The 23,075-nt window shown below is 41.5% G+C and overlaps 1 protein-coding gene across 1 annotated transcript in view; it reads left to right on the top strand.

Moving 5' to 3' along the window:
* The window catches only part of LOC132888330 (WD repeat-containing protein 49-like), a 141,019-nt gene that overhangs the window by 43,932 nt on the left and 74,012 nt on the right, over window positions 1-23,075 (top strand). Inside the window, exons 6-9 of the mRNA XM_060924390.1 lie at window positions 14,829-14,996; window positions 18,530-18,678; window positions 21,601-21,834; window positions 21,945-22,109. Of these exons, the coding sequence (XP_060780373.1) occupies window positions 14,829-14,996; window positions 18,530-18,678; window positions 21,601-21,834; window positions 21,945-22,109 (716 nt within the window). The remainder of the gene's footprint in view (window positions 1-14,828; window positions 14,997-18,529; window positions 18,679-21,600; window positions 21,835-21,944; window positions 22,110-23,075) is intronic.

The raw sequence follows: 23,075 nt of genomic DNA, 5'->3' as shown, positions 1-23,075 counted from the left end.
TGATCTTTGTTGGTCGACCACTCTTGCGGAGGGTAACAATGGTCTTGAATTTCCTCCATTTGTACACAGTCTGTCTGACTGTGGATTGGTGGAGTCCAAACTCTTTAGAGATGGTTTTGTAACCTTTTCCAGCCTGATGAGCATCAACAAACATATGTTGTGAAGATCAGACTTTGATAGATCCCTGTTCTTTAAATAAAACAGGGTGCCCACTCACACCTGATTGTCATCCCATTGATTGCAAACACTTGACTCTAATTTCACCTTCAAATTAACTGCTAATGCTAGAGGTTCACATACTTTTGCCACTCACAGATATGTAATATTGGATCATTTTTCTCAATAAATAAATGAACAAGGATAATATTTTGTCTGATTTGTTTAACTGGGTTCTCTTTATCTACTTTTAGGACTTGTGTGGAAATCTGATGATGTTTTAGAACCATTCTAAAAGGTTCACAAACTTTCAAGCACCACTGTGCGTGCGTGTGTGTGTGTAGCGGTGGGTACAGTTATCGACACATTAACGATCTTTTGGCCATTGCAAAAATAGAAAAGACTTTCAATACGTAAATTGTGCATGAATAATTACTCAAACTATCACTGGAAAAAAAAAAAAGAGCTGATTCCTGATTACTTCACGTATCAGATCATGTGAACCATTCCACAATTATTGACACCTTTTGTCCACAGTTATCGATACTGTTCCACAATTATCTACATCCAGATGATTATTTATTAAAAAAAAATTGGTATGTGGTATGAAGTGAACAAAATAGTTTTTATTTAAAATTTATTTTATATAGACTTATATTTAGTGCAAAATTGTATTGTATTGTATTGTTTATTTTTGAATAGGGACAGATACAAAGACATAGATATCTGAAACAGTTATCTGATGTATGCATCACAGTATTTGTAGCCAAAGCTAATTCACAACACTTGTCCCTAGTTGGGCTTTTAATTAAACAAAACAAAAAGAGAGAAAATGAATATTTAAAATCTATGAGAAAAAATATATATACATAAAAAAAAAATAAATAAAATAAGAAATAATGGTCATAATAATAACAAAATTAAAAATAACAATAGCAATAGTAAAAATAAAAAGACAAATAGCAAGCTAAGTATCTAAACTAGTGATTCAAACTAAATATGAGAGCAGGATTGCTGTTGAACTAGCCATTGTTTTGTTTGTTTTTTAAAAGGGAGAAGTGTAGCTATGGATTTTAAACTGTCTGGTAGAGAATTCCATAATTGTGTTCCTTTTATTAAAAAAGAGGTTTGTGCAAATGAAGTTCTACGGAATGGAACAGTGCAATTGCCTTTTGACGTTGCTCGGGTGGTGGATCTAGTACCACTTTGCAGTCTTGTTATTGACTCACAGAGCAGTTGAGGAGCAGTATTATTGAGGCATTTAAAAACCAATTTAACTGTGTATAATGAAATAAAATTAGTAAAACTAAGAATCTTATATTTGTTTAAAATTTGGCAATGATGATGCCTTATTCTTTTCTTGTCTAAGACTTTGAGGGTTTGGTTATAGAGGCATTCTATGCATTTTATTGTTATCTGGTGAGCCTGAGACCATGTGGTCAAACCGTAAGATATATGTGAGAAAATCATAGAATTCATAAAAACAAAGGCACAATTTAGAGTTAAGCAATTTCTTATCATCTTAAAACATCCTAGATTTGCCTTAATGGTTTTACACATTTTCTTTACATGACTTTTAAAGTTCAACTGATAATCTATGATTATACCCAGATATTTCACTTCGGGGACTTGCTCAATGGGCTCACCGTTAATTCTTATATCCAGGGTGTTTATTGGTTGTTTCTTTATAGAGAAACACACAGAGTTTGTCTTTTTAATGTTTAGGGTTAAACAGGATGAAGCCAGCCAAAATGCTATTTTATGCAAGGTAGTATTTAGTTTCTCAGCCACAAGAGTACAGGTCTTACCAGATGCATATACCACTGTGTCATCTGCATACATCTGTAGACCTATATCTGGGCACACATCTGGTAAGTCATTGATATAAAGACTGAACAGTATAGGCCCTAAGACAGTACCTTGAGGGATCCCCGTTTCAATTTTAAGAAAATTAGAACTCACATCATTAATAGTAACACATTGCTCCCGGCCCTTTAAGTATGACTCAAACCAAGACAATGACTTTTTAGAGAAATTGAACTTAATTAGTTTTGAAATTAAAATATTGTGATTGACTGTATCAAACGCTTTTTTTTAAATCTAGGAATACTGCACCGACCACATGCCCTTTGTCAAGTGATTGTTTTATTTTTTCAGTTAAATAACAAGTGGCGGATTCTGTAGAGTAGTTACATCTGAATCCGAATTGCAAAGGATGCAAATAGTGATTTGACTCAAGGTAGCGCATTAGTTGTTCTGAAACAATCTTCTCCAGGACTTTAGAAAAAACTGGAAGAAGACTAATGGGTCTATAATTAGATATAATTCCAGCATCTCCAGATTTAAAGAGTGGTATTACTTGAGCAGTTTTCCACCCATCTGGGAATTGTCCAGTTTTAATAGAGATATTAATGAGATGGGTGAGGGGTTGGACTAGGATGCTGCTGTATTTCTTGAGAAAAGCTGTGTCTAAATTATAGATGTCTTTTGAGTATGTGGTGTTTAGGTCATTTATAGCTTTTAAAACAGCAGTATGACTGACCTCTTTAAGGTGAAATGAATTCTCTTGGTCATCGATTAATGCTGTTTGGACAGCATTATTCTTACAGGGGAAACCTGAGGCAAGGTTCTTGACAGATTCTATAAAGAAATTATTAAATTCGTTTGAGACTTGTGTACTATCAGAGATGACATTTTCTCCAAGTTTGAGTTTAAATTGATTTTGGGTGTTGTTACCCTCTGGATTTAATAGACTATTTAGTTGCTTCCAGATAAGCTTGCCATTCCCTTTGGCCTCTGATAAAACATGGATGTAGTAATTTGATTTGGACATTCTAAGCTGTTTAACCACCTGGTTACGCAGACTTTTATATAATTTTGAATCAGTGTCACTACGAGTTTTAATAAACATTTTCAGAGTATAATCTCGCTTTTTCATCAGTTTTCGGATATCATCAGTCATCCATGGTAACTGAAATTTTTTGTGGGATTGTTTTGTCTTTTTCGTGAACTTGTCAATAATGCATACAATAGCAGATGTTAGATGATCACAGCAAGCATTTACTTGATCAAGTTGTAGGAGGTCATCCCAATTAACACCCTTTAATTCGTTCTCAAATGCAGTCATTGTTTTATGAGGAATCTTAAATCTATAGGATTTTTTGTTTTGATTTATAAACTTTGCCAATCGTTTTTTTGTGAGTTTTCTTGCAGCTAGTGTCAAATTATGATCTGACAAACCAGTAACTAAATTATAGGTTTTTATGATTCTGTCAGGCTTATTTGTAAACATTAAGTCTATTAGTGTTTGGCTGCTCTTGGTAATGCGTGTGGGGTTTTTAATCTGCTGGCTGAAATCATGTTTAAATGAGAGATCTTTAAAAAGTTTTCTACCGCGTTTGTCTAACCAATTTATATTAAAGTCCCCGAATACCAGTATTTCACTGTTATGTTTAAAGTTTTTAAACAGTGCGTCTAAGTTCGCACAAAGCTTTGTAGTACACGCAGAAGGAGGGCTGTATACCACCATTATATTAAATTGCATGTTTTGCGACAATGTGACAATACATAGACATTCAATATCAGCCGTCAGGGAGACTTCTTTTGCATTGAGCGAGTCCTTAACATATATAAGAACACCCCCTCCCCTCCCGAAAGTTCGGTCTCTTCTAAAACATTTATATCCCGGAACATTGATTATACTGGTTAAAATTTTATCATGCAGCCATGTTTCACTAATACATAGAAAATCAATATTAGACTCGGACAGTAGCATTCTAATCTCATCACACTTAGGAACCAGACTTCGGATGTTTAGATGACCCCCCAAAATACCTTTAGGTTTTACCGTAGGGTCCCACACTACTTTGGCGTGATTAACAGTTTGAAAGAATAAAGTCCGTCTCTGCTTGTGTTTGAAGTGATCTTACTTTAGTGGGGACAGTTGTTCCACGCCAGCCGGCACGGTCAATTGAACAATCCAAGGCGCCTGTCGGTTCTTGTTTATTTCCAAGCTCTGCAGCCTCCACCAACCTTTCAACCATGCAGGATGGATTCACTGATCGTGCTGTTAAACTCTCCACGCCATGATGTAGATTCGGATCGCCGTAGCAGGCTCCGTTCTCGTTAGTCAAACGCGTTAGGAAACCTGCGGGTACTCCAGGTAGCGTGGGGGTGATCAGAGCCATAACATCCATAGTAGGACATTCCGCCGGTTGGCGAGGGAGGCCCGCCACGTTGTCAGCAGGTGTATCCACAGGGCCTGGGCCTGGATTGAGTTGCACGTCTCCAGCAAGCAAGATCAGGAAGAGAAGGTATGCTTTCCAATGCGATTTATTTGTTCTTATGCGCTTAGAGTAATGGACTGCCGTGCACAGACGGCGCCTTGGACCAAGGATTAAAAATGAGCGATAAATGGCGAGTTGCCCATATCCAAAATTGTTCAGATGGAGTTTGTCTGGGATAAAACCCAGTGTTTGGACATTTCTTACGAGTTTTGGTGGGGATCTAGATGTTGATGATCCAAACAGACCCGTAGAGACGAGAAATGCCGCCACAGCACAGATAAACAGCAGTAGGCCTAACGTTGGCAGGTGATTCAGGTGCCATTGTTCGTTTGCGTGCCGTCTCTGATGTTGTAGTTGTTTTTGTTCAACATGCACACAGGCACTACGTTTTCTAACATATTGCAGCAATGCCCGTATTATCATAAAAAGCTTATTAAAATTATATTTAAAATGCGTAGAAATATGAGTAAATCCGATAAAAAGTGCACCGATTGCAGCAAGCACGGAGCCCAACCAACCGTGCGTGTGCGTGCGCGCCATGTTCTGCGCGCACGCACACAAAATATATAAAATATATTTTATATAAATATATCGATGTCTGTACTTACGTAAATGAGGAAGTAATTCTAATGTTTGCAAGCAAATGAACTGATAATGTTTTAACCTGTGTCAGATAGTCTTTTTTCCACTTTCTACTCACTTTCTCAGTATTTTCATAGATCACATTTTGTTAACCCCTCCTAGAACTGCCACCTTATTGTGGTGGAGGGGTTTGTGTGCTTGAATGATCCTAGGAGCTATGTTGTCGGGGGCATTATGCCCCTGTCAGGGTTTCCCAAGGCAGACAGGTCCTAGGTGACAGGCCAGACCAAGAGCAGTTCACCAAAACCCTTATGGAGAAACCATCAAGGACCGTGAAGTCGCCCGGTATGGTGCAGCCGGGGCCCCATCCTGGAGCCAGGTCTGGGGTTGGGGCTCGTATGCAAGCGCTTGGTGGCCGGGCCTTTGCCCATGGGGCCCGGCCGGGCTCAGCCTGAAGAGGTGATGTGGGCCCGACCTCCTGTGGGTTCACCACCCACAGAGGTAGCAGTAGGGGACTGGTGCAGTGTGGATTGGGTGGCAGTCAAAGGCAGGGGCCTCGACGACCTGATCCCCGGACACAGCGGCTAGCTGTTGGGACATGGAATGTCACTTCGCTGGGGGGGAAAGAGCCTGAGCTTGTGCAGGAGGTTGAGAGGTACTGGCTAGAGATAGTCGGGCTCACCTCCATGCACAGCTTGGGTTCTGGAACCCAGCTCCTCGAGAGGGGCTGGACCCTCCACTTCTCTGGAGTCGCCCATGGTGAGCGGCGGCGGGCTGGTGTGGGCTTGCTTATAGCTCCCCAGCTCAGCCACCATGTGTTGGAGTTTACCCCAGTGAACAAGAGGGTCGCCTCTCTGCGCCTTCAGATTGGGGAGAGGGCTCTTGCTGTTGTTTGTGCCTACGGGCCGAATAGCAGTATAGAGTATCCGGCCTTCTTGGATTCCCTGGGAGAGGTACTGAGGGGTGCTCAGACTGGGGACTCCATTGTGTTACTGGGGGACTTCACTGCTCACGTGGGCAACGACAGTGACACCTGGAGGGGCGTGGTTGGGAGGAATGGCCTCCCCGATCTGAACCCGAGTGGTGTTTTGTTATTGGACTTCTGTGCTAGTCACGGTTTGTCCATAACAAACACCATGTTCGAGCATAGGGGTGTCCATAAGTGCACGTGGCACCAGGACACCTTAGGTCGGAGGTCGATGATAGACTTTGTTGTCGTTTCATCTGATCTCCGGCCCTATGTCTTGGACACTCGGGTGAAGAGAGGGGCTGAGCTGTCAACTGATCACCACCTGGTGGTGAATTGGATCTGCTGGCAGAGGAGGAAGCTGGACAGACCTGGCAGGCCCAAATGTATGGTGAGGGTCTGCTGGGAACGTCTGGCCGAGCACTCTGTTGGGGAGGTCTTTAACTCCCACCTCCGGGAGAGCTTTTCCCAGCTTCTGAGGGAGGCGGGGGACATTGAGTCTGAGTGGACCATGTTCTCTACCTCCATTGTGGACGCAGCTGTTCAGAGCTGTGGCCGCAAGGTCTCTGGTGCCTGTCGTGGCGGCAATCCCCGAACCCGGTGGTGGACACCAGAAGGAAGTCTTTCCACCGGTGGAAGGAATACTTTGAGGATCTCCTCAATCCCACCGTCATGTCTTCCATTGAGGAGACTGAGGCTGATGACTCAGAGGTGGACTCGTCCATTACCCAAGCCGAAGTCACTGAGGTGGTTTGCAAGTTCCTCGGTGGCAAGGCACCGGGGGTGGATGAGATCCGCCCTGAGTATCTCAAGTCTCTGGATGTTGTGGGGCTGTCTTGGTTGACATGCCTCTGCAACATCGCGTGGCGGTTGGGGACAGTGCCTCTGGAGTGGCAGACTGGGGTGGTGGTCCCTCTTTTTAAGAAAGGGGACCGGAGAGTGTGCTCCAATTATAGAGGAATCACACTTCTCAGCCTCCCGGGGAAAGTTTACTCTAGGGTACTGGAGAGGAGAATTCGACCAATAGTCGAACCTCGGATCCAGGAGGAACAATGCGGTTTTCGTCCTGGTCGCGGAACACTGGACCAGCTCTATACCCTTCATAGGGTGCTCGAGGGTTCATGGGAGTTTGCCCAACCAGTCCACATGTGCTTTGTGGATCTGGAGAAGGCATTAGACCATGTCCCCCGTGGTATTCTGTGGGGGGTGCTTCGGGAGTATGGGGTTCAGGGCTCTTTGCTAAGGGCTGTCCAGTCCCTGTATGAATGGAGCAGAAGTCTGGTTCGCATTGCCGGCAGTAAGTCAGATCTGTTCCCAGTGCATGTTGGACTCCGGCAGGGCTGCCCTTTGTCACCGGTTCTGTTCATAACTTTTATGGACAGAATTTCTAGGCACAGCCAGGGGCCAGAAGGAATCCTGTTTGGGAACCACAGGATTTCATCTCTGCTTTTTGCGGATGATGTTGTCCTGTTTGCTTCTTCAAACCAGGACCTCCAGCATGCACTGGGGCGGTTTGCAGTCGAGTGTGAAGCGGCTGGGATGAGAATCAGCATCTCCAAGTCCGAGGCCATGGTTCTCGACCGGAAAAGGGTGGCTTGCCCTCTCCAGGTTGGTGGAGAAGTCCTGCCTCAAGTGGAAGAGTTTAAGTATCTTGGGATCTTGTTCACGAGTGAGGGAAGGATGGAGCGTGAGATCGACAGGCGGATCGGTGCAGCCTCCACAGTGATGCGGTCGCTTTACCGGTCCGTCGTGGTGAAGAAGGAGCTGAGCCAAAAGGCGAAGCTCTCAATTTACCGGTCGATCTATGTTCCGACTCTCACCTATGGTCATGAGCTTTGGGTAATGACCGAAAGAACAAGATCGCGGATACAAGTGGCCGAAATGAGTTTCCTTCGCAGGGTGGCTGGGCGCTCCCTCAGAGATAGGGTGAGAAGCACAGTCACTCGGGAGGAGCTCGGAGTAGAGCCACTGCTCCTCCACATCGAGAGGAACCAGCTGAGGTGGCTCGGGCATCTTTTTTGGATGCCTCCTGGACGCCTCCCTGGGGAGGTGTTCCAGGCATGTCCCCCGGGAGGAGGCCCCGGGGAAGACCCAGGACACTCTGGAAGGACTATGTCTCTCGGCTGGCCTGGGAACGCCTCGGTGTTCTTCCCAAGGAGCTGACCGAGGTGTCTGGGGAGAGGGAAGTTTGGGCTTCCATGCTTAGACTGCTGCCTCCGTGACCCGGTCCTGGATAAAGCGGAAGAAGACGAGACGAGACGAGACGAGACGAGACATTTTGTTAATCATTCATTGTTGTTTGTATTAATTTCTAGTTTTGTAGTTTACCAATAAATGCCAACAGGCAATTGACATTGTAACCACATGAAAATCCAGGTCAAAGTTCGCATATCATTGCTCGAACCAAAATATAAAATGTCTACTGATATTGTAATGTGTGGTAGATATTTACAACAAACTAAAAAAAAATCTGAATGGAATAGAAAAATCTGAATATTTCAAGCATATAATTTTTTATATGTTAGGAATTTAATTCTGGTCTAATTCTATTTACTGCAATTGGATTCCAAATACTCTATAAACATTCCATTCTGTTATGAATCAGAAAGAAAATATTTTAAATCACAGCACTTTTAATTTTTTTAAAAGTACTTCATCTACTTTAACAATGTTACACAAAGATCGATACATAACAGTTGTAAATGTCACTTAATTCTACAGGGTGTCGATAATGGTGGACACCGGTGAAAATGATCACAATTATAGACACCTCATGTGACTTCCCAAATGCACATTTAGATACAAAATGGTGACTGTCAAATGAAAGTGTAAGAAACAAAGTAGGTTTCGACAAGGATATTATGAAATACTGGTGAATTTGATAAGTAAAAACATGTCCATGATCTTTCCACCATGCTTACCTGCAATGATAACATACAGGTTTTCCTCAAATTGCTGATCGTGCTAAAAAATATTCCATCTCAGGTAATGAGCTGTATCATCAGACAACAAGCTCGGGGGGGGATCTTCTGGTTGATTGATTAACCAATAATAACTGCTGTAACTGAAACTCACATCACACACACACATTATCTCTAGCCGCTTTATCCTTCTACAGGGTCGCAGGCAAGCTGGAGCCTATCCCAGCTGACTACAGGCGAAAGGCGGGGTACACCCTGGACAAGTCGCCAGGTCATCACAGGGCTGACACATAGACACAGACAACCATTCACACTCACATTCACACCTACAGTCAATTTAGAGTCACCAGTTAACCTAACCTGCATGTCTTTGGACTGTGGGGGAAACCAGAGCACCCGGAGGAAACCCACGCGGACACGGGGAGAACATGCAAACTCCGCGCAGAAAGGCCCTCGCCGGCCACGGGGCTCGAACCCGGACCTTCTTGCTGTGAGGCGACAGCGCTAACCACTACACCACCGTGCCGCCGCATGTTGAGATCTTCCAACAAAATGACATTGATCTATCTTCACTAACTGCCTTATCATGATCAGGGTCATGCAAGATCCAGGGCATATCCCAGGAACACTGGGCACCAGGCAAGAATACGCTCTGGACGGGATGGTAGTCAGTCAAAGGGTAATTGTCCCTTATCATAAATTTAGCTAACTATTGAGATGGATGCTACCTAGCAAGCAAAGCTTCTGTGACCTTGTTACTTTACAGATTTGTATGCCCAAATGTTTACATGTCCCAAAAGTTGAGACTCAGCCCTGTTCAGTGGAGAGTCACAAGAATATTTTACACTCCTACAACTTTATATTATAATGATTTATAATCCCATTATCTAGTGTTACTGGGAATAAGATGGGTTCTCATTGGAGTATGCTTCCTCTCAAGGCTTCCCCATCTTGTCTTAGGGAGTTTTTTTTTTCTTTTCCTTCTCTAAAGCTGCTTCATGAAAATGTCAGTTACAACTCAGTTTCCAAAAAAAATTAGGATGCTGTGTAAACTGTAAATAAAAACAGAATGTGATTATTTGTGGATCATGGAAACCCTATATTTCATTGAAAATAGTACAAAGACAACATGTCAAATGGTGAAACTTAGAAATTGTATTGATTTTAAAAAAAAATATCTTCTCATTTTTAATTTGATGCCAGCAAGCCAGGACAGGGGAACAAAAGACTGGAAAAGTTGTGTAATACTATAAATAAATAAATAAATAAATAAATAAATAGGTTAATTGACAACAGGTTAGTAAAATTATATATAAAACCATATATAAAAAATATCCAGAAATACCATTACCTTTTACGATAGACTGATGTGAAGTGGAAAATTGTCCTATGGTGTGGCCGGTTGAAATTTTGAATTCTTTTTGGAAATCATGGACACCATGTCCCCCGGCTAATGATTAGTAGAACCATCCAGCTTGTCATCACCACACAGTTCAAAAGCTAGCATCTGTGATGGTATGGGGGTGCATCAATGCACATGACATGGGTGGTTTGCATATCTGGGATGGCACCAATAATGCTGAATGATATATACAGGTTTTGGAGCAACATGCTGCTATCCAGATAATATATTTTTCAGGGAAGGTCTTGCTTATTTCAGAAACATCTCTCATATTTTGCATGTATTGCAACTGCATAGCTCCATAGTGAAACAGTCCAGGCTTGCAGACCAGACCTGCCACCCACTGAAAATATGTAGTGCATTATGAAATGCATACATGTTGAGCAGCTGAAATCCTATATTGGGCATCCTATATGGAACAACAGTTCACTTTCACAAGTACAGCAACTGGCATCCTCAGTTCCCTAACATTTACAGAGTGTTTTTAAAAGTACTTTAGAGATGATACAACACAGTGGTAAACATTCCCCTGTCTCAGATTTTTGAAACATGTTACTGCCATCAAATTCAAAATGAGCGTATAGTTTTCGAACAACAATAAAATTTCTCAGTTTCAACATTTTACATGTTGTCTTTGTACTATTTTCAATAAAATATACAATTTCCAGCGGCATGGAGGTGTAGTGGTTAGCACTGTCGCCTCACAGCAAGAAGGTCCTGGGTTCAAGCCCAGCGGCTGATAGGGGCCTTTCTGTGTGGAGTTTGCATGTTCTCCCCGTGTCTGTGTGGGTTTCCTCCGGGTGCTTCGGTTTCCCCCACAGTCCAAAGACATGCAGGTTAGGCTAATTGGTGGCTCTAAATTGACCGTAGGTGTGAATGCGAGTGTGAATGATTGTTTGTCTCTATGTGTCAACCCTGCAATGATCTGGCGACTTGTCCAGGGTGTATCCTGCCTCTCGCCCATAGTCAGCTGGGATAGGCTCCAGCTTGCCTGAGACCCTGTACAGGCTATGGATAATGGATGGATGGATATACAATTTCCATGATTTGTAAATCATCACTTTTTGTTTTTATTTACATTTTACTCAGTGTCCCAGCTCTTTTGTAAATGTAGTTGTAAAATGTACAGGTTTGGTTCTTGAGTCCCACAGTTGGGAATGGAATGCTTAATGCATGCCCCTTGACATAGGCTGTATTGGGTTTGTGGCACACTCCCGCTGCAAGGCCTTCAACATGCTGGGCATCAGAGGTACAATAAAACTGCCAACATGGATATCACGGAGGCAGCTGAAAAGCCTGTGGCTCATGAGGTCAAAATGTAGTCTGTGAATGTATTTGGACACAAGATAGAGCCAGATGTGCAGCTTGTGAACAGGCAAGGCAGGCAACTGCTTGGGGCCCCCTGGCCCAGGGGCCCCCTGAGAGTCGGGGCCTGAGGGCTTATTTATTTTGTTTTTTATTGTTTTTATTGTTCTTTACCATTGTATTTTCACATTTGGAATTAAAAAAAACTTTGGTTTCATACATTTTTCCTTGGTGTCAGATTATTTATAACATATTGGTGATAAACACTGGTCAGAAGGGCCCCCTGGAAATTTTTGCTTGGGTCCACAACAGACTCTAGAATCACCTCTGGATAGAGCTTGATTAACCCCTGCCCCCACAAAGCAAGGCCCATAAAAACATGGTTTGCCAGGGTTGGAGCGAACAACTTGAGTGATGTGCACAGAGCCCTGACCTCAACCCCAATACCTTTTGGGATGAACTGGAATGTTGACTGTTAAAGCTTTTGACTTAAACTGGCTGTTCCAAAACATTAACTTTATTCTTCTTTAAACATTCTTTGGTAGAACGGCTTATGTGCTCAGGGTTGTTGCCTTCTTGCATGGTCCAGTTTATGGACAGATGTCCTGATATGTTCCTTTAGAATTGACTGGTATAATTCAGCATTCATTGTTCCATCAGTGATGGAAGCCATCCTGACCCAGATGCAGCAAAACACGTCCAAACCATGATAATACCACCTCCATGTTTCACAGATGGGAGAAGGTTATTTTGCTGAAATGCAGGGTTTTCCTTTCTCCAAGTGTTAGAGTGATCATTTAAATGCAAAAGTTCTATGTAGTCTCACCTGTCCACAAAACATTTTTCCTGGAGCCTTCTGGCTTTTCCACGTTATCTTTAGCAAAATGTACTCAGGCAGCACAGTTACTTTTGGAGAGCAGCGTCTTTCTCCTTGAAACCCTGCCATGCACACCACTGTTGTTCAGTTGTTAAGTTCTCCTGATGGCGGACTTACAAACAGTAACATTAGCCAATGTGAGAGAGGCCTTAATCACTTAGAAGTTACCTTGGGTTCCTTTGAGACCTCACAGACTATTACCTTGATCTTAGACTGATCTTTGTTGGGTGACTACTCCTGGAGAGGCTAACAATGATCTTAAATTTCCTGCATTTGTACACAATCTGTCTGACTGTGGATTGGTGGAAGCCAAAATCTTCAGAGATGGTTTTGTAACCTTTTCCCGTCTGATGAGCATCAACTCTCTTCCTGACATACTAGAAATCTCCTTTGAGAAAGCCCCAAAAAAATCTTTAAAAAAAAAATGTTTTGTGAAGATCAGACTCTGATAGATCCCTGTTCCTTAAATAAAGCAGGGTGCCCACTCACACCTGATTGTGATCCCATTGGTTGAAAACACCTGATTCTAATTTCACCTTCAAATTAAATGATAATCCGAGAGGTTCACATACATTTGCCACTCAGATGTAATGTTAGTTCATTTTCCACAATAAATAAATGACCATGTATGTTGTATAATATTTTGTCTCATTTGTTTAATTGTGTTATCTTTATCTGCTTTTTTGACTTATGATGATGTTTTCGGTCATATTTATGCAGAAATATAGAAAGTTCTAAAGGGTTCACAAAATTTCAAGCCCCACTGTATATGTATTGGTGGATTTTTAGATCCCTTTAAGGATTTAATTTTGGAAAAGATTAGAGGCAAAATGATCAGGCATTAGCTGTGCTTGATACAGCTCACTAGTTCACATTACAGCTGCTGGTTATATGAGTTGAGAGAGCAGGTTCAGTTGATTCACCACCAGTGTTTATAGCCTGACTGGATCGTGCTTTCATGTATCTATGTTCCCAGTGACCAATCACCATTCTTCCCAAAGACCAATCACTGATTGCAAATGTTCCCAATGACCAATCACCACTGATCCCTAAAACTAATCACACAATCATTTGTCCCACCTGCACACTTCTTTGTTCTTCATTTTAAACTCTCTTCCTAGCTACATTTACAAATTAAAAAAAAATTAGTTATTCCAACTATAACGGTTTCCTTTGTATCTATTTCCTGACTACACACTACTACTGCTTCCTTTTATCTGCGTTTTTAGTAAAAATTGTAATATTTTGGAAACATGTGAATAGTTGTCTTTAGGAAAGTCTTCTTTCCTCATCTAACAAGTTTTTATATGCAGATGATCATGATTAATGACATCATTTGGTGACTTCTAGTGACTTTTTCAGCATGCATTAGCTACATTACCCTGAAGAGAGTTGGCAACAGTTGGGAGTTGAGTGTCCAGTGGTAGTAAAGCTCTGGATCGAAACTGTTTCAGTGCTGTCTGAGCTGAAAGGCACCAGAACAACTAAGCCATTGCTTGTCAGCAATGATTCATCATTAGATTTTGATAACACCAAAAGCAGGACAGACAGCAGGCTTTACAAACAGCAGCTGAAGGCATTTGTTGGCAGTCACATTTATTATTTTAATTTAAAAGGTTTACTTAGAATTATCAGCATGAATTCACAAAGCAAGCAAGAAAGCTGTCATCAAGTGAGGTCTCTGGCATTGTCAGAATTCAACAATGAGGTCAACATTGCTGTGGTATTGTTTAAAAGTACTGTGAGTAGGTCAATGTAGCCTGGGGTCTGGTGGGAGAGAGTAGTATGATTACATTTTAGAAAAATACATGGAATCCATCTTATTTTCTAAAATGCACATGATAACATTTTTGCATGCTCTATAACTACTGTGCTGATGGCAAAGAGTGCAAAGAGCAGTAAAAGATGATATACCAACACAACACTGAGTATATTTGATCATCATGGTGCATTTTCAACTTGTGTTTTTTTAACTGTTGTGTTTTATTTCTGTATTTTTTTTTTCATTCTTGGTGTGTTATTGTGACTTCGTGTGATTTCATGGCCCCATAAAACCTTTCATCTCTTTGCAGCAGTGTTTTGTTTTGGTGCTTGTGCACTCAGATCTTTATTTCTACATTTGTGTCTGTTTCAATGTTTAGATGTTTTTTTGTAATGTGTCCCTTCAGTGCATTTCCTCATCTCTCTGAAGACCTGTGTCTCCTGCTTTGCTCTTTCTCTGTAGCATTATAAAATCTTAATTAGCCTGTTCTTATGCATTCTGTGTAATGCCTTGGATTCCCCTGTCCATTTTGAGTGTGTATAAATTTCTCCTTGTGTTTCTGTCTTTTAGTACGTTACCTCGGCACTCTGGAAGCCTTTGTCTCTTGTAGTGGTTCTGCTCAGAGTAACATGGTGCTGGCATGGATAGAAACAGAGGCCCGTCCTCTCCGAATCACAGCTTTTCACACAGAAAAAGGAATTATGGATCTGGACTACCATCCAGGACTTAACCTCATCGGTACTATTCATTATTCATCATTTATAAAATTAAGAACAGATTTTAGTTCCCTGCTGAATTTTCAAGGAAAATATCATTGCTCATGTTTGCTGACAGTTTACTGCTATACAATTTTCCATAGTATACTTAAAAAAATTATTTAGGGTATATGAATGGACCATAATTTTTAGAGTGAAGCTTGAATGACACAGGCATATTTCTAGGTGACACATACTTAACACAGGCTAATAGTGGTGTAACTGAATAAGAATAGATTGGGCCTCATTTATAAAGCTGGATAAAATTGATTTATTCAGAAATCATTCTGAATGAGCGTTCACACAATAAATTTGGTATTCATGAAAATACCGTAATTTTAGAAAAACTTTCTCCTTGAGTATGTAAATTTATGCATATGAATAACTAATGGGAACCTCAACCTGGTTGACTTCAGAGCATATAATTTGTATGGGTTATGGCACTTTTATAAATGGAATATACTGTTGAGTTTCAGTCACTTAAAAAAAAAATCTTTTCAGCATTGAGCTGTAAACACATCCTCATGCTAGTCCACTAGATCAGGGACTAAGAATCCATTCATCTATCCATTATCTGCAGCTGCTTATCCTGTACAGGGTCACAGGCAAGCTGGAGCCCAGATCCCAGCTGACTATGGGTGAGAGGTGGGGTACACCCTGGACAAGTTGCCAGGTCATCGCAGGGCAGGGACTAAGAATACCATCCATCCATCCATCCATCCATCCATCCATCCATCCATCCATCCATCCATTATCTGTAGCCGCTTATCCTGTTCTACAGGGTTGCAGGCAAGCTGGAGCCCAGATCCCAGCTGACTATGGGTGAGAGGCGGGGTACACCCTGGATAAGTTGCCAGGTCATCGCAGGGCAGGGACTAAGTACCTTAAGGCAGGGCATAGGTACCTTAAGAGAGTCATAGTTACTCCCATACCATTGAGAATATTTTGTGAAAACAAGTTGTTTTATTTTGTTAGCTTTAGTGAATATGAAAAATAAAGAAAGTGAACCTATATAAACCAATAAATTATGGAAAATTAAAATTAACTACAACCCCGATTCCAAAAAAGTTGGGACAAAGTACAAATTGTAAATAAAAATGGAATGCAATGATGTGGAAGTTTCAAAATTTCATATTTTATTCAGAATAGAGCATAGATGACATATCAAATGTTTAAACTGAGAAAATATATCATTTAAAGAGAAAAATTTGGTGATTTTAAATTTCATGACAACACCACATCTCAAAAAAGTTGGGACAAGGCCATGTTTACCACTGTGAGACATCCCCTTTTCTCTTTACAACAGTCTGTAAACGTCTGGGGACTGAGGAGACAAGTTGCTCAAGTTTAGGGATAGGAATGTTAACCCATTCTTGTCTAATGTAGGATTCTAGTTGCTCAACTGTCTTAGGTCTTTTTTGTCGTGTCTTCCATTTTATGATGCGCCAAATGTTTTCTATGGGTGAAAGATCTGGACTGCAGTCTGGCCAGTTCAGTACCCGGACCCTTCTTCTATGCAGCCATGATGCTGTAATTGATGCAGTATGTGGTTTGGCATTGTCATGTTGGAAAATGCAAGGTCTTCCCTGAAAGAGATGTCATCTGGATGGGAGCATATGTTGCTCTAGAACCTGGATATACCTTTCAGCATTGCTGGTGTCTTTCCAGATGTGTAAGCTGCCCATGCCACATGCACTAATGCAACCCCATACCATCAGAGATGCAGGCTTCTGAACTGAGCGCTGATAACAACTTGGGTCGTCCTTCTCCTCTTTAGTCCAAATGACACGGTGTCCCTGATTTCCATAAAGAACTTCAAATTTTGATTCGTCTGACCACAGAACAGTTTTCCACTTTACCACAGTCCATTTTAAATGAGCCTTGGCCCAGAGAAGACATCTGCGCTTCTGGATCGTGTTTAGATACGGCTTCTTCTTTGAACTATAGAGTTTTAGCTGGCAACGGTGGATGGCAAAGTGAATTGTGTTCACAGATAATGTTCTCTGGCAATATTCCTGAGCCCATTTTGTGATTTCCAATACAGAAGCATGCCTGTATGTGATGCAGTGCCGTCTAAGGGCCCGAAGATCACGGGCACCCAGTATGGTTTTCCAGCCTTGACCCTTACGCACAGAGATTCTTCCAGATTCTCTGAATCTTTTGATGATATTATGCACTGTAGATGATGATATGTTCAAACTCTTTGCAATTTTACACTGTCGAACTCCTTTCTGATATTGCTCCACTATTTGTCGGTACAGAATTAGGGCTATTGGTGAGCCTCTTCCCATCTTTACTTCTGAGAGCCGCTGCCACTCCAAGATACTCTTTTTATACCCAGTCATGTTAATGACCTATTGCCAATTGACCTAATGAGTTGCAATTTGGTCCTCCAGCTGTTCCTTTTTTGGACCTTTAACTTTTCCAGCCTCTTATTGCCCCTGTCCCAACTTTTTTGAGATGTGTTGCTGTCCTGAAATTTCAAATGAGCCAATATTTGGCATGAAATTTCAAAATGTCTCACTTTCTACATTTGATATGTTGTCTATGTTCTATTGTGAATACAATATCAGTTTTTGAGATTTGTAAATTATTGCATTCCGTTTTTATTTACAATTTGTACTTTGTCCCAACTTTTTTGGAATCGGGGTTGTAAACTAATTATGATAAAAGAAATGGTCTGGAATTAATGGAGCTGTCAGTTGTAAACAAATGTCTCAGCTGACAGAAGACTTGCATAGTGAGTCAAATTCCATAACTTCCACTTCTGTCTTTTACATTTTATCCTCATCATTTATTTCAAGTCAAAATAACTTCCATTTCTGTCTTTCATCTTTTACCCTGATCATTCATTTCTTGCTCCTAAGTGTCTGAGCACTTGAACTTTCATGGAGTGTTGTGGGAGTTACTAAATGCAAATGAGCTGTGTCATGAATGTATTTTACATTTTATGAGTAATCAGCACGTAAGTATGAAGAAAATCAGCATTTCCCAAATGTTTGAAAATCAGTCAAATTTTAGTTCACTTTGGCTTATACAAACATTTCCACACAGCATTGTTGTTATATGTAAACACTTTAGTGACAGGACTGGATTGTGGAACAATCCTCAGCTAAAGGTGGTGCTATGGTCAGAAAGTGAAGGGCTACAACCTGATTAAGGCAAACTGCAACTTCCAGCAAGGTATGTGTGTCTAATAAAGTGGCCAGTAAGTGTGGTGTTTAAAACTTAACAGCACTGCTCCACCTGATACACTCTCACCATACCGGTCTCACTTCTGTGATTGTATGCGGTCAATCACCTAAATAATATTAAATCAACAGTGTTCTCATTCCACTTCTACAGTAGATGGCATAGAGGAGGGTTGACAGGGCATCAGATGGGTTATAGTCAATAATCGTCTATCTCATAAAATCTTAAGTACTTTATATTTTGATATTGACACAGATTTGAACTTGTATTGGTGAAGGATGGAATCTTGTATGAGAAATACAGTATGTTGTTCCTGTCCCATAGCTACTGCAGGTCTGAATAACCAGGTGTGTCTCTGGAACCCTTACCTGGTCTCTAAACCTGTTGGCATCCTTCAAGGTCATGTCACCAGTGTAGTGGCAGTTCAATTCATCCTAGGCAAAAAACAACTGATTAGCTTCTCTAAAGACAAGGTGAGGAAGAAGAGTAGATTGAGGTAAGGAAAATGACACAAACAGACCTTTATTTTAATGGACATATTGACTTAATGTATCACAAATCTTTTAAATCAGTATGAATCATCTATCAGTATGTTAACCAAATATGTACATGTTCAGATGAAAACTGTAATTTGTCTAATGCATAAAAATGTCATCAGTTGAGTGGTTAAAGTCACTATTCACTCTGGGAAACATGATTTTAAGTATTCTGTTTGAACAATGACACAGATGCAGTGTAAAAAAAACAATACTGTAATTATTATGACAATCTAGATACCTTGGTAATTAACAGTAAGGAACAAAATAATTCAATTCAATTCAACTTTGTCATATGTACTCAAGACAGTGTCACACACTACAATGAAATTCTTATTCTGTGAGTCCTCCAGCAACAGTACCTATACATGAATAAAGACATTAAAAAAGTAATTAAAGTTAAATAATAAAGAAATTAAAAATAAAGAAATTAAATAGATATCAAGTCATTAAAAACAAGGACATAAATAGTAAAAAAGGTGCAGCAAAGTGTGTAAAGTGTCAGTGCAAATAAATAGGTAGTTCAGTTCAGTGCAAACTCTACAGGATTTGGGGGAGAGGCAGTGGCTGGGTTTTATTCACAAGCCTGATGGCATGGGGCGGGGGGGGGGGGGGACTGTCTTTCAGCCTAGATGTTTTGGCTGCAATGCTCCTGTAGCATCTCCCTGATGGTAGCAGCATGAACAGTTTGTGTTGTGGATGGGTAGTGTCCTTGATAATGTTAAGGGCCCTCCGGAGAACTCTGGTGTTATAAATGTCCTCCAGTGCAGGGGGTGCAGTTCCAGTGATGTGTTCTGCTGATTTTACCACCCGCTGTAGAGCCTTGTGGTCCTGTGCTGTACTGCTCCCATACCAGACTGTGATGGAGTGGGTGAGGATGCTCTCAATTGTGCATCTGTAGAAGTTGCTGAGAATCGTGCTTGGTGTGCCAAACTTCCTCAGCCTTCTCAGGAAGTACAGACGCTGTCGGGCTTTCCCCACCAGGTCTGTGATGTTGTGGGTCCAAGTGAGCTCCTCAGTGATGTTGATGCCTAAGAATTTAAATGTGGCAACTCTCTCCACCTCAGTCTTTCTGATATGCAGTGGTGGGTGCTGTACTGTCTTCCTCCATGTGTCAATAATCATCTCCTTTGTTTTGCTGATGTCAAGACAGTAATCTCTCTCTTAACACCACTTTACAAGGCTTGCCACCTCCATCCTGTATGCTGTCTCATCTTCCCCAGAAATCAATCCAATGACTGTGGTGTTGTCTGCAAATTTAATAATGCTGGTGTTAAGCTGGGCAGTGACACAGTCATGAGTGAAGTGTGTGTACAGCATAGGACTCCGAACACAGCCTTGTGAGGTTCCTGTATTTATGGTTATTGTTTTGGAAATGTTGTTCCCCAGCCTGACTGACTGGGGTCTGCCTGTTAAAAAGTCCAGGACTCAGTTGCAGAGAATTGGTGGCATGCCTAGAGTGCAGAGCTTGTTGGTGAAAAGCCGAGCTATAGTCAATGAACATTAGTCGGGCATAGCAGTCCTTGTTCTCTAGGTGTGTGAAAACTGTATGCAGTGCTGTGCTGACTGCATCCTCCGTCGAGCTGTTTGATCTGTATGCAAACTGTAGGGGGTGTATTGTGTCAGGTATGAATGTCTGAATGTGGCTCATGATGATTCTTTCAAAGCATTTCATCACTATGGGAGTCAATGCAAGGGGCACTGGAAAAGGGCATCATTCAGGCAGTTAGCTTTGCCCTTTTTCAGCAGTGGAATGATGGTGATTGTTTTGTAGCAGGTGGGGATTGTGGCTTGTGAAAGGTAAATATGTCAGCCAGAACATATTTGTTCAAGCTCTGGAGCACAGATTTTGAGTGCACATCCTGCGATGTTATCTGGGCCAGCTGCCTTCGGGGGTTTATCCTCCTCAGAGACTTTTCCACATCAGCAGATGATATTGTGAATAGTGGTGATGAACACTCACTAGACTCCTCCCTACCCACTGGCTCGGTGTTATAGGCCTATGATGTTTTCCAGTCCTTGCCACATGCGTTGGGTATCAGCAGTACTGTAGTGACTCTCCAGTTTCAGTCTGTACCTGTTCTTGGCTTCTCTAATGGCTCTACGTAGGTCATATCTGGATTTTTTGTAATCATTGGCATTGCCTGAAGCATATGCCTTGGAGCGAGCATGAAGCACGGAGTGAACTTCTGAGTTAATCCAAGGTTTCGTGTTTGGCTATGACCAGATGTGTTTGTGGGGCACAATGAAGTCAGTGCAGGTGCTTATGTAGCTGGAGACTACTGAACTGTATTCATCCAGGTCAACAGTACCACCCTCATTCATCGTTGCAGTCTTAAAAACATCCCGCTGAGTTCACTGAAAGCTGTCCTGAAGCTCCTGTTCAGATTCCTTTGTCCATACTTTAACAGTTTTTCTTGTAGGGGGTGTTTGTTTCAGGAGCTGTCTGTATGCTGGGTAGAGGAACACAGAGATATGGTCTGACTGTCCAAAGTGAGGGTGAGGTACAGCCTTGTATGCTCCCCTCACATTGCTGTATACATGATCATGTATACAAAATCATGTAAATTAGTCATACAAAATCATGGTTCATATGGTATATTTTGCCAGGTTTGACAATGGAAAAATCACATAAAATATGGTACAAATACAAGATTTTAAGAGTTTCAAGATTGTAATAGGTTATTAGGTTTGACAAGAGGACATGGGACATTTCAAAATAACATTGATGCAGATTCATATACTATATTTATAGGCATTTTAATGATAGTAAAGATGTAGCACTGTACTTAAGTTATATTTGGTTAATATATTTTTTAATATTCTCTCTCTCTCTCTCTCTCTCTCTCTCTGCTTTAGGTCTTAAAGGTGTGGGATGTGTCCACACATCTGTGTGTCCAACATGTGGCAGGACTCTTCCCTAAAGCTCAGGATTGTAAAATGCTCCTGTTCTTCCATGAGGAGCGATCACGCCTCTTCCTCTCCTTTAACAGCACTCTGTTCTTCCTTAAGGCACAGAAGGAGGATAGGACGAGAGTGATGAGTCACGAGAGTGCAGTTACCTATGTTCTCTACAATTCTCTCTTTGGACAGGTGGGGGTGCTCTGACTCCATACAACTTCATTCCTTCAGTCCTGTTGTATACACACACACACACACACACACACTGCAAATATCACGTTGAGATTTTGTGCTCCTCGAAGGTTATCAGCAGTGACACAAACTCCAGTGTGAAGATTTGGCTCATGGACACTGGACAGAAGGTCAAGCATTTTTCCCGTTGCCATGGTGATGCTGAGATCACTGCCATGGCACTGGATGCAACTCAGACAAGACTGTTCACTGCTGGCACGGATGGAGCAATAAAGGTCAGAGGTCACAAGCAGATTGTTACAGCAATTATTTGTTATTTTCTAAAATGAGGAAATCAGGAAATATAAGAAATAAATTTGCTTGCTTTGGTGAAGTTGTGTCCTAAGTCTAAACCTTATGATTCAGTGATAACATAGACATGTAAATATTTGAAAGAAAGGTGAATGTTTTTGCAGTTGTTGTTTCTTTGCAATTTATATTTGTTTTCAAAAACAACAAACACCCCTGATGTTTTCTTATTACACGTTTTATATGTTTACATGTCTAAAGCTGGGATCATCAAATGTACAGTGTTGGGGGGCAAACCCCATTTTAATTCCATGGTTTTATCCTGTATATCCCAACAGGAACAACATCACCTGGTCCTCACTGGGTCCTACAATTTAGTACCTGATGTTCGTACTGCTATAACATGATAACAAACACTACAGTACAGATTCCGCTTGGTGTTATTTGTTTACTGTGACACTGCAGCTCTCCCGTGCTGGGTTCGTCACTAGCCCTCTTGGTCTGCCAGTGTTTTGGTTTCTGTTTTGTGTTTGTCTCTCGGACAGCAGGGGGAGGTCTGGGGCTCTGATGATGTGACTAATTGGTGGCGTAATTAGGAGCAGGATAAAACCTGGACCTCCCAGTCCGTGAGAGGGGGCTTGCTTGACATCATGCTTGCTGTGCTCTCCACTTACTTTTATTTACCTTTTCGCATGCCATTATGCTGACATACATTACAGTTTTGCTTTTCTTGCATTTACTGACTTTTGTACATAGTTTCTTTAAGAAACCTATTTTTGTGTTTGATATACATTGGTGTGGTCTTCCCTCTTTATGTTGTGGTGGCCTTGAGCCAAGAAGTCATGACATTTGGGGGCTCATCCGGGAGCATTGACCTGGAAATTTTTTGGTACGCTTTGGACTTTAGTATGTAGGCTATGATTCCCACTATTAGCTAATGCAGAGCATAGTGT

The sequence above is a fragment of the Neoarius graeffei genome, chromosome 6 (assembly GCF_027579695.1).
Source record: "Neoarius graeffei isolate fNeoGra1 chromosome 6, fNeoGra1.pri, whole genome shotgun sequence".
In the NCBI taxonomy this organism is placed as follows: Eukaryota; Metazoa; Chordata; class Actinopteri; order Siluriformes; family Ariidae; genus Neoarius; species Neoarius graeffei.
Note: the sequence above shows the minus strand (reverse complement) of the source record. Positions and strands in the feature narration are given on the sequence as shown.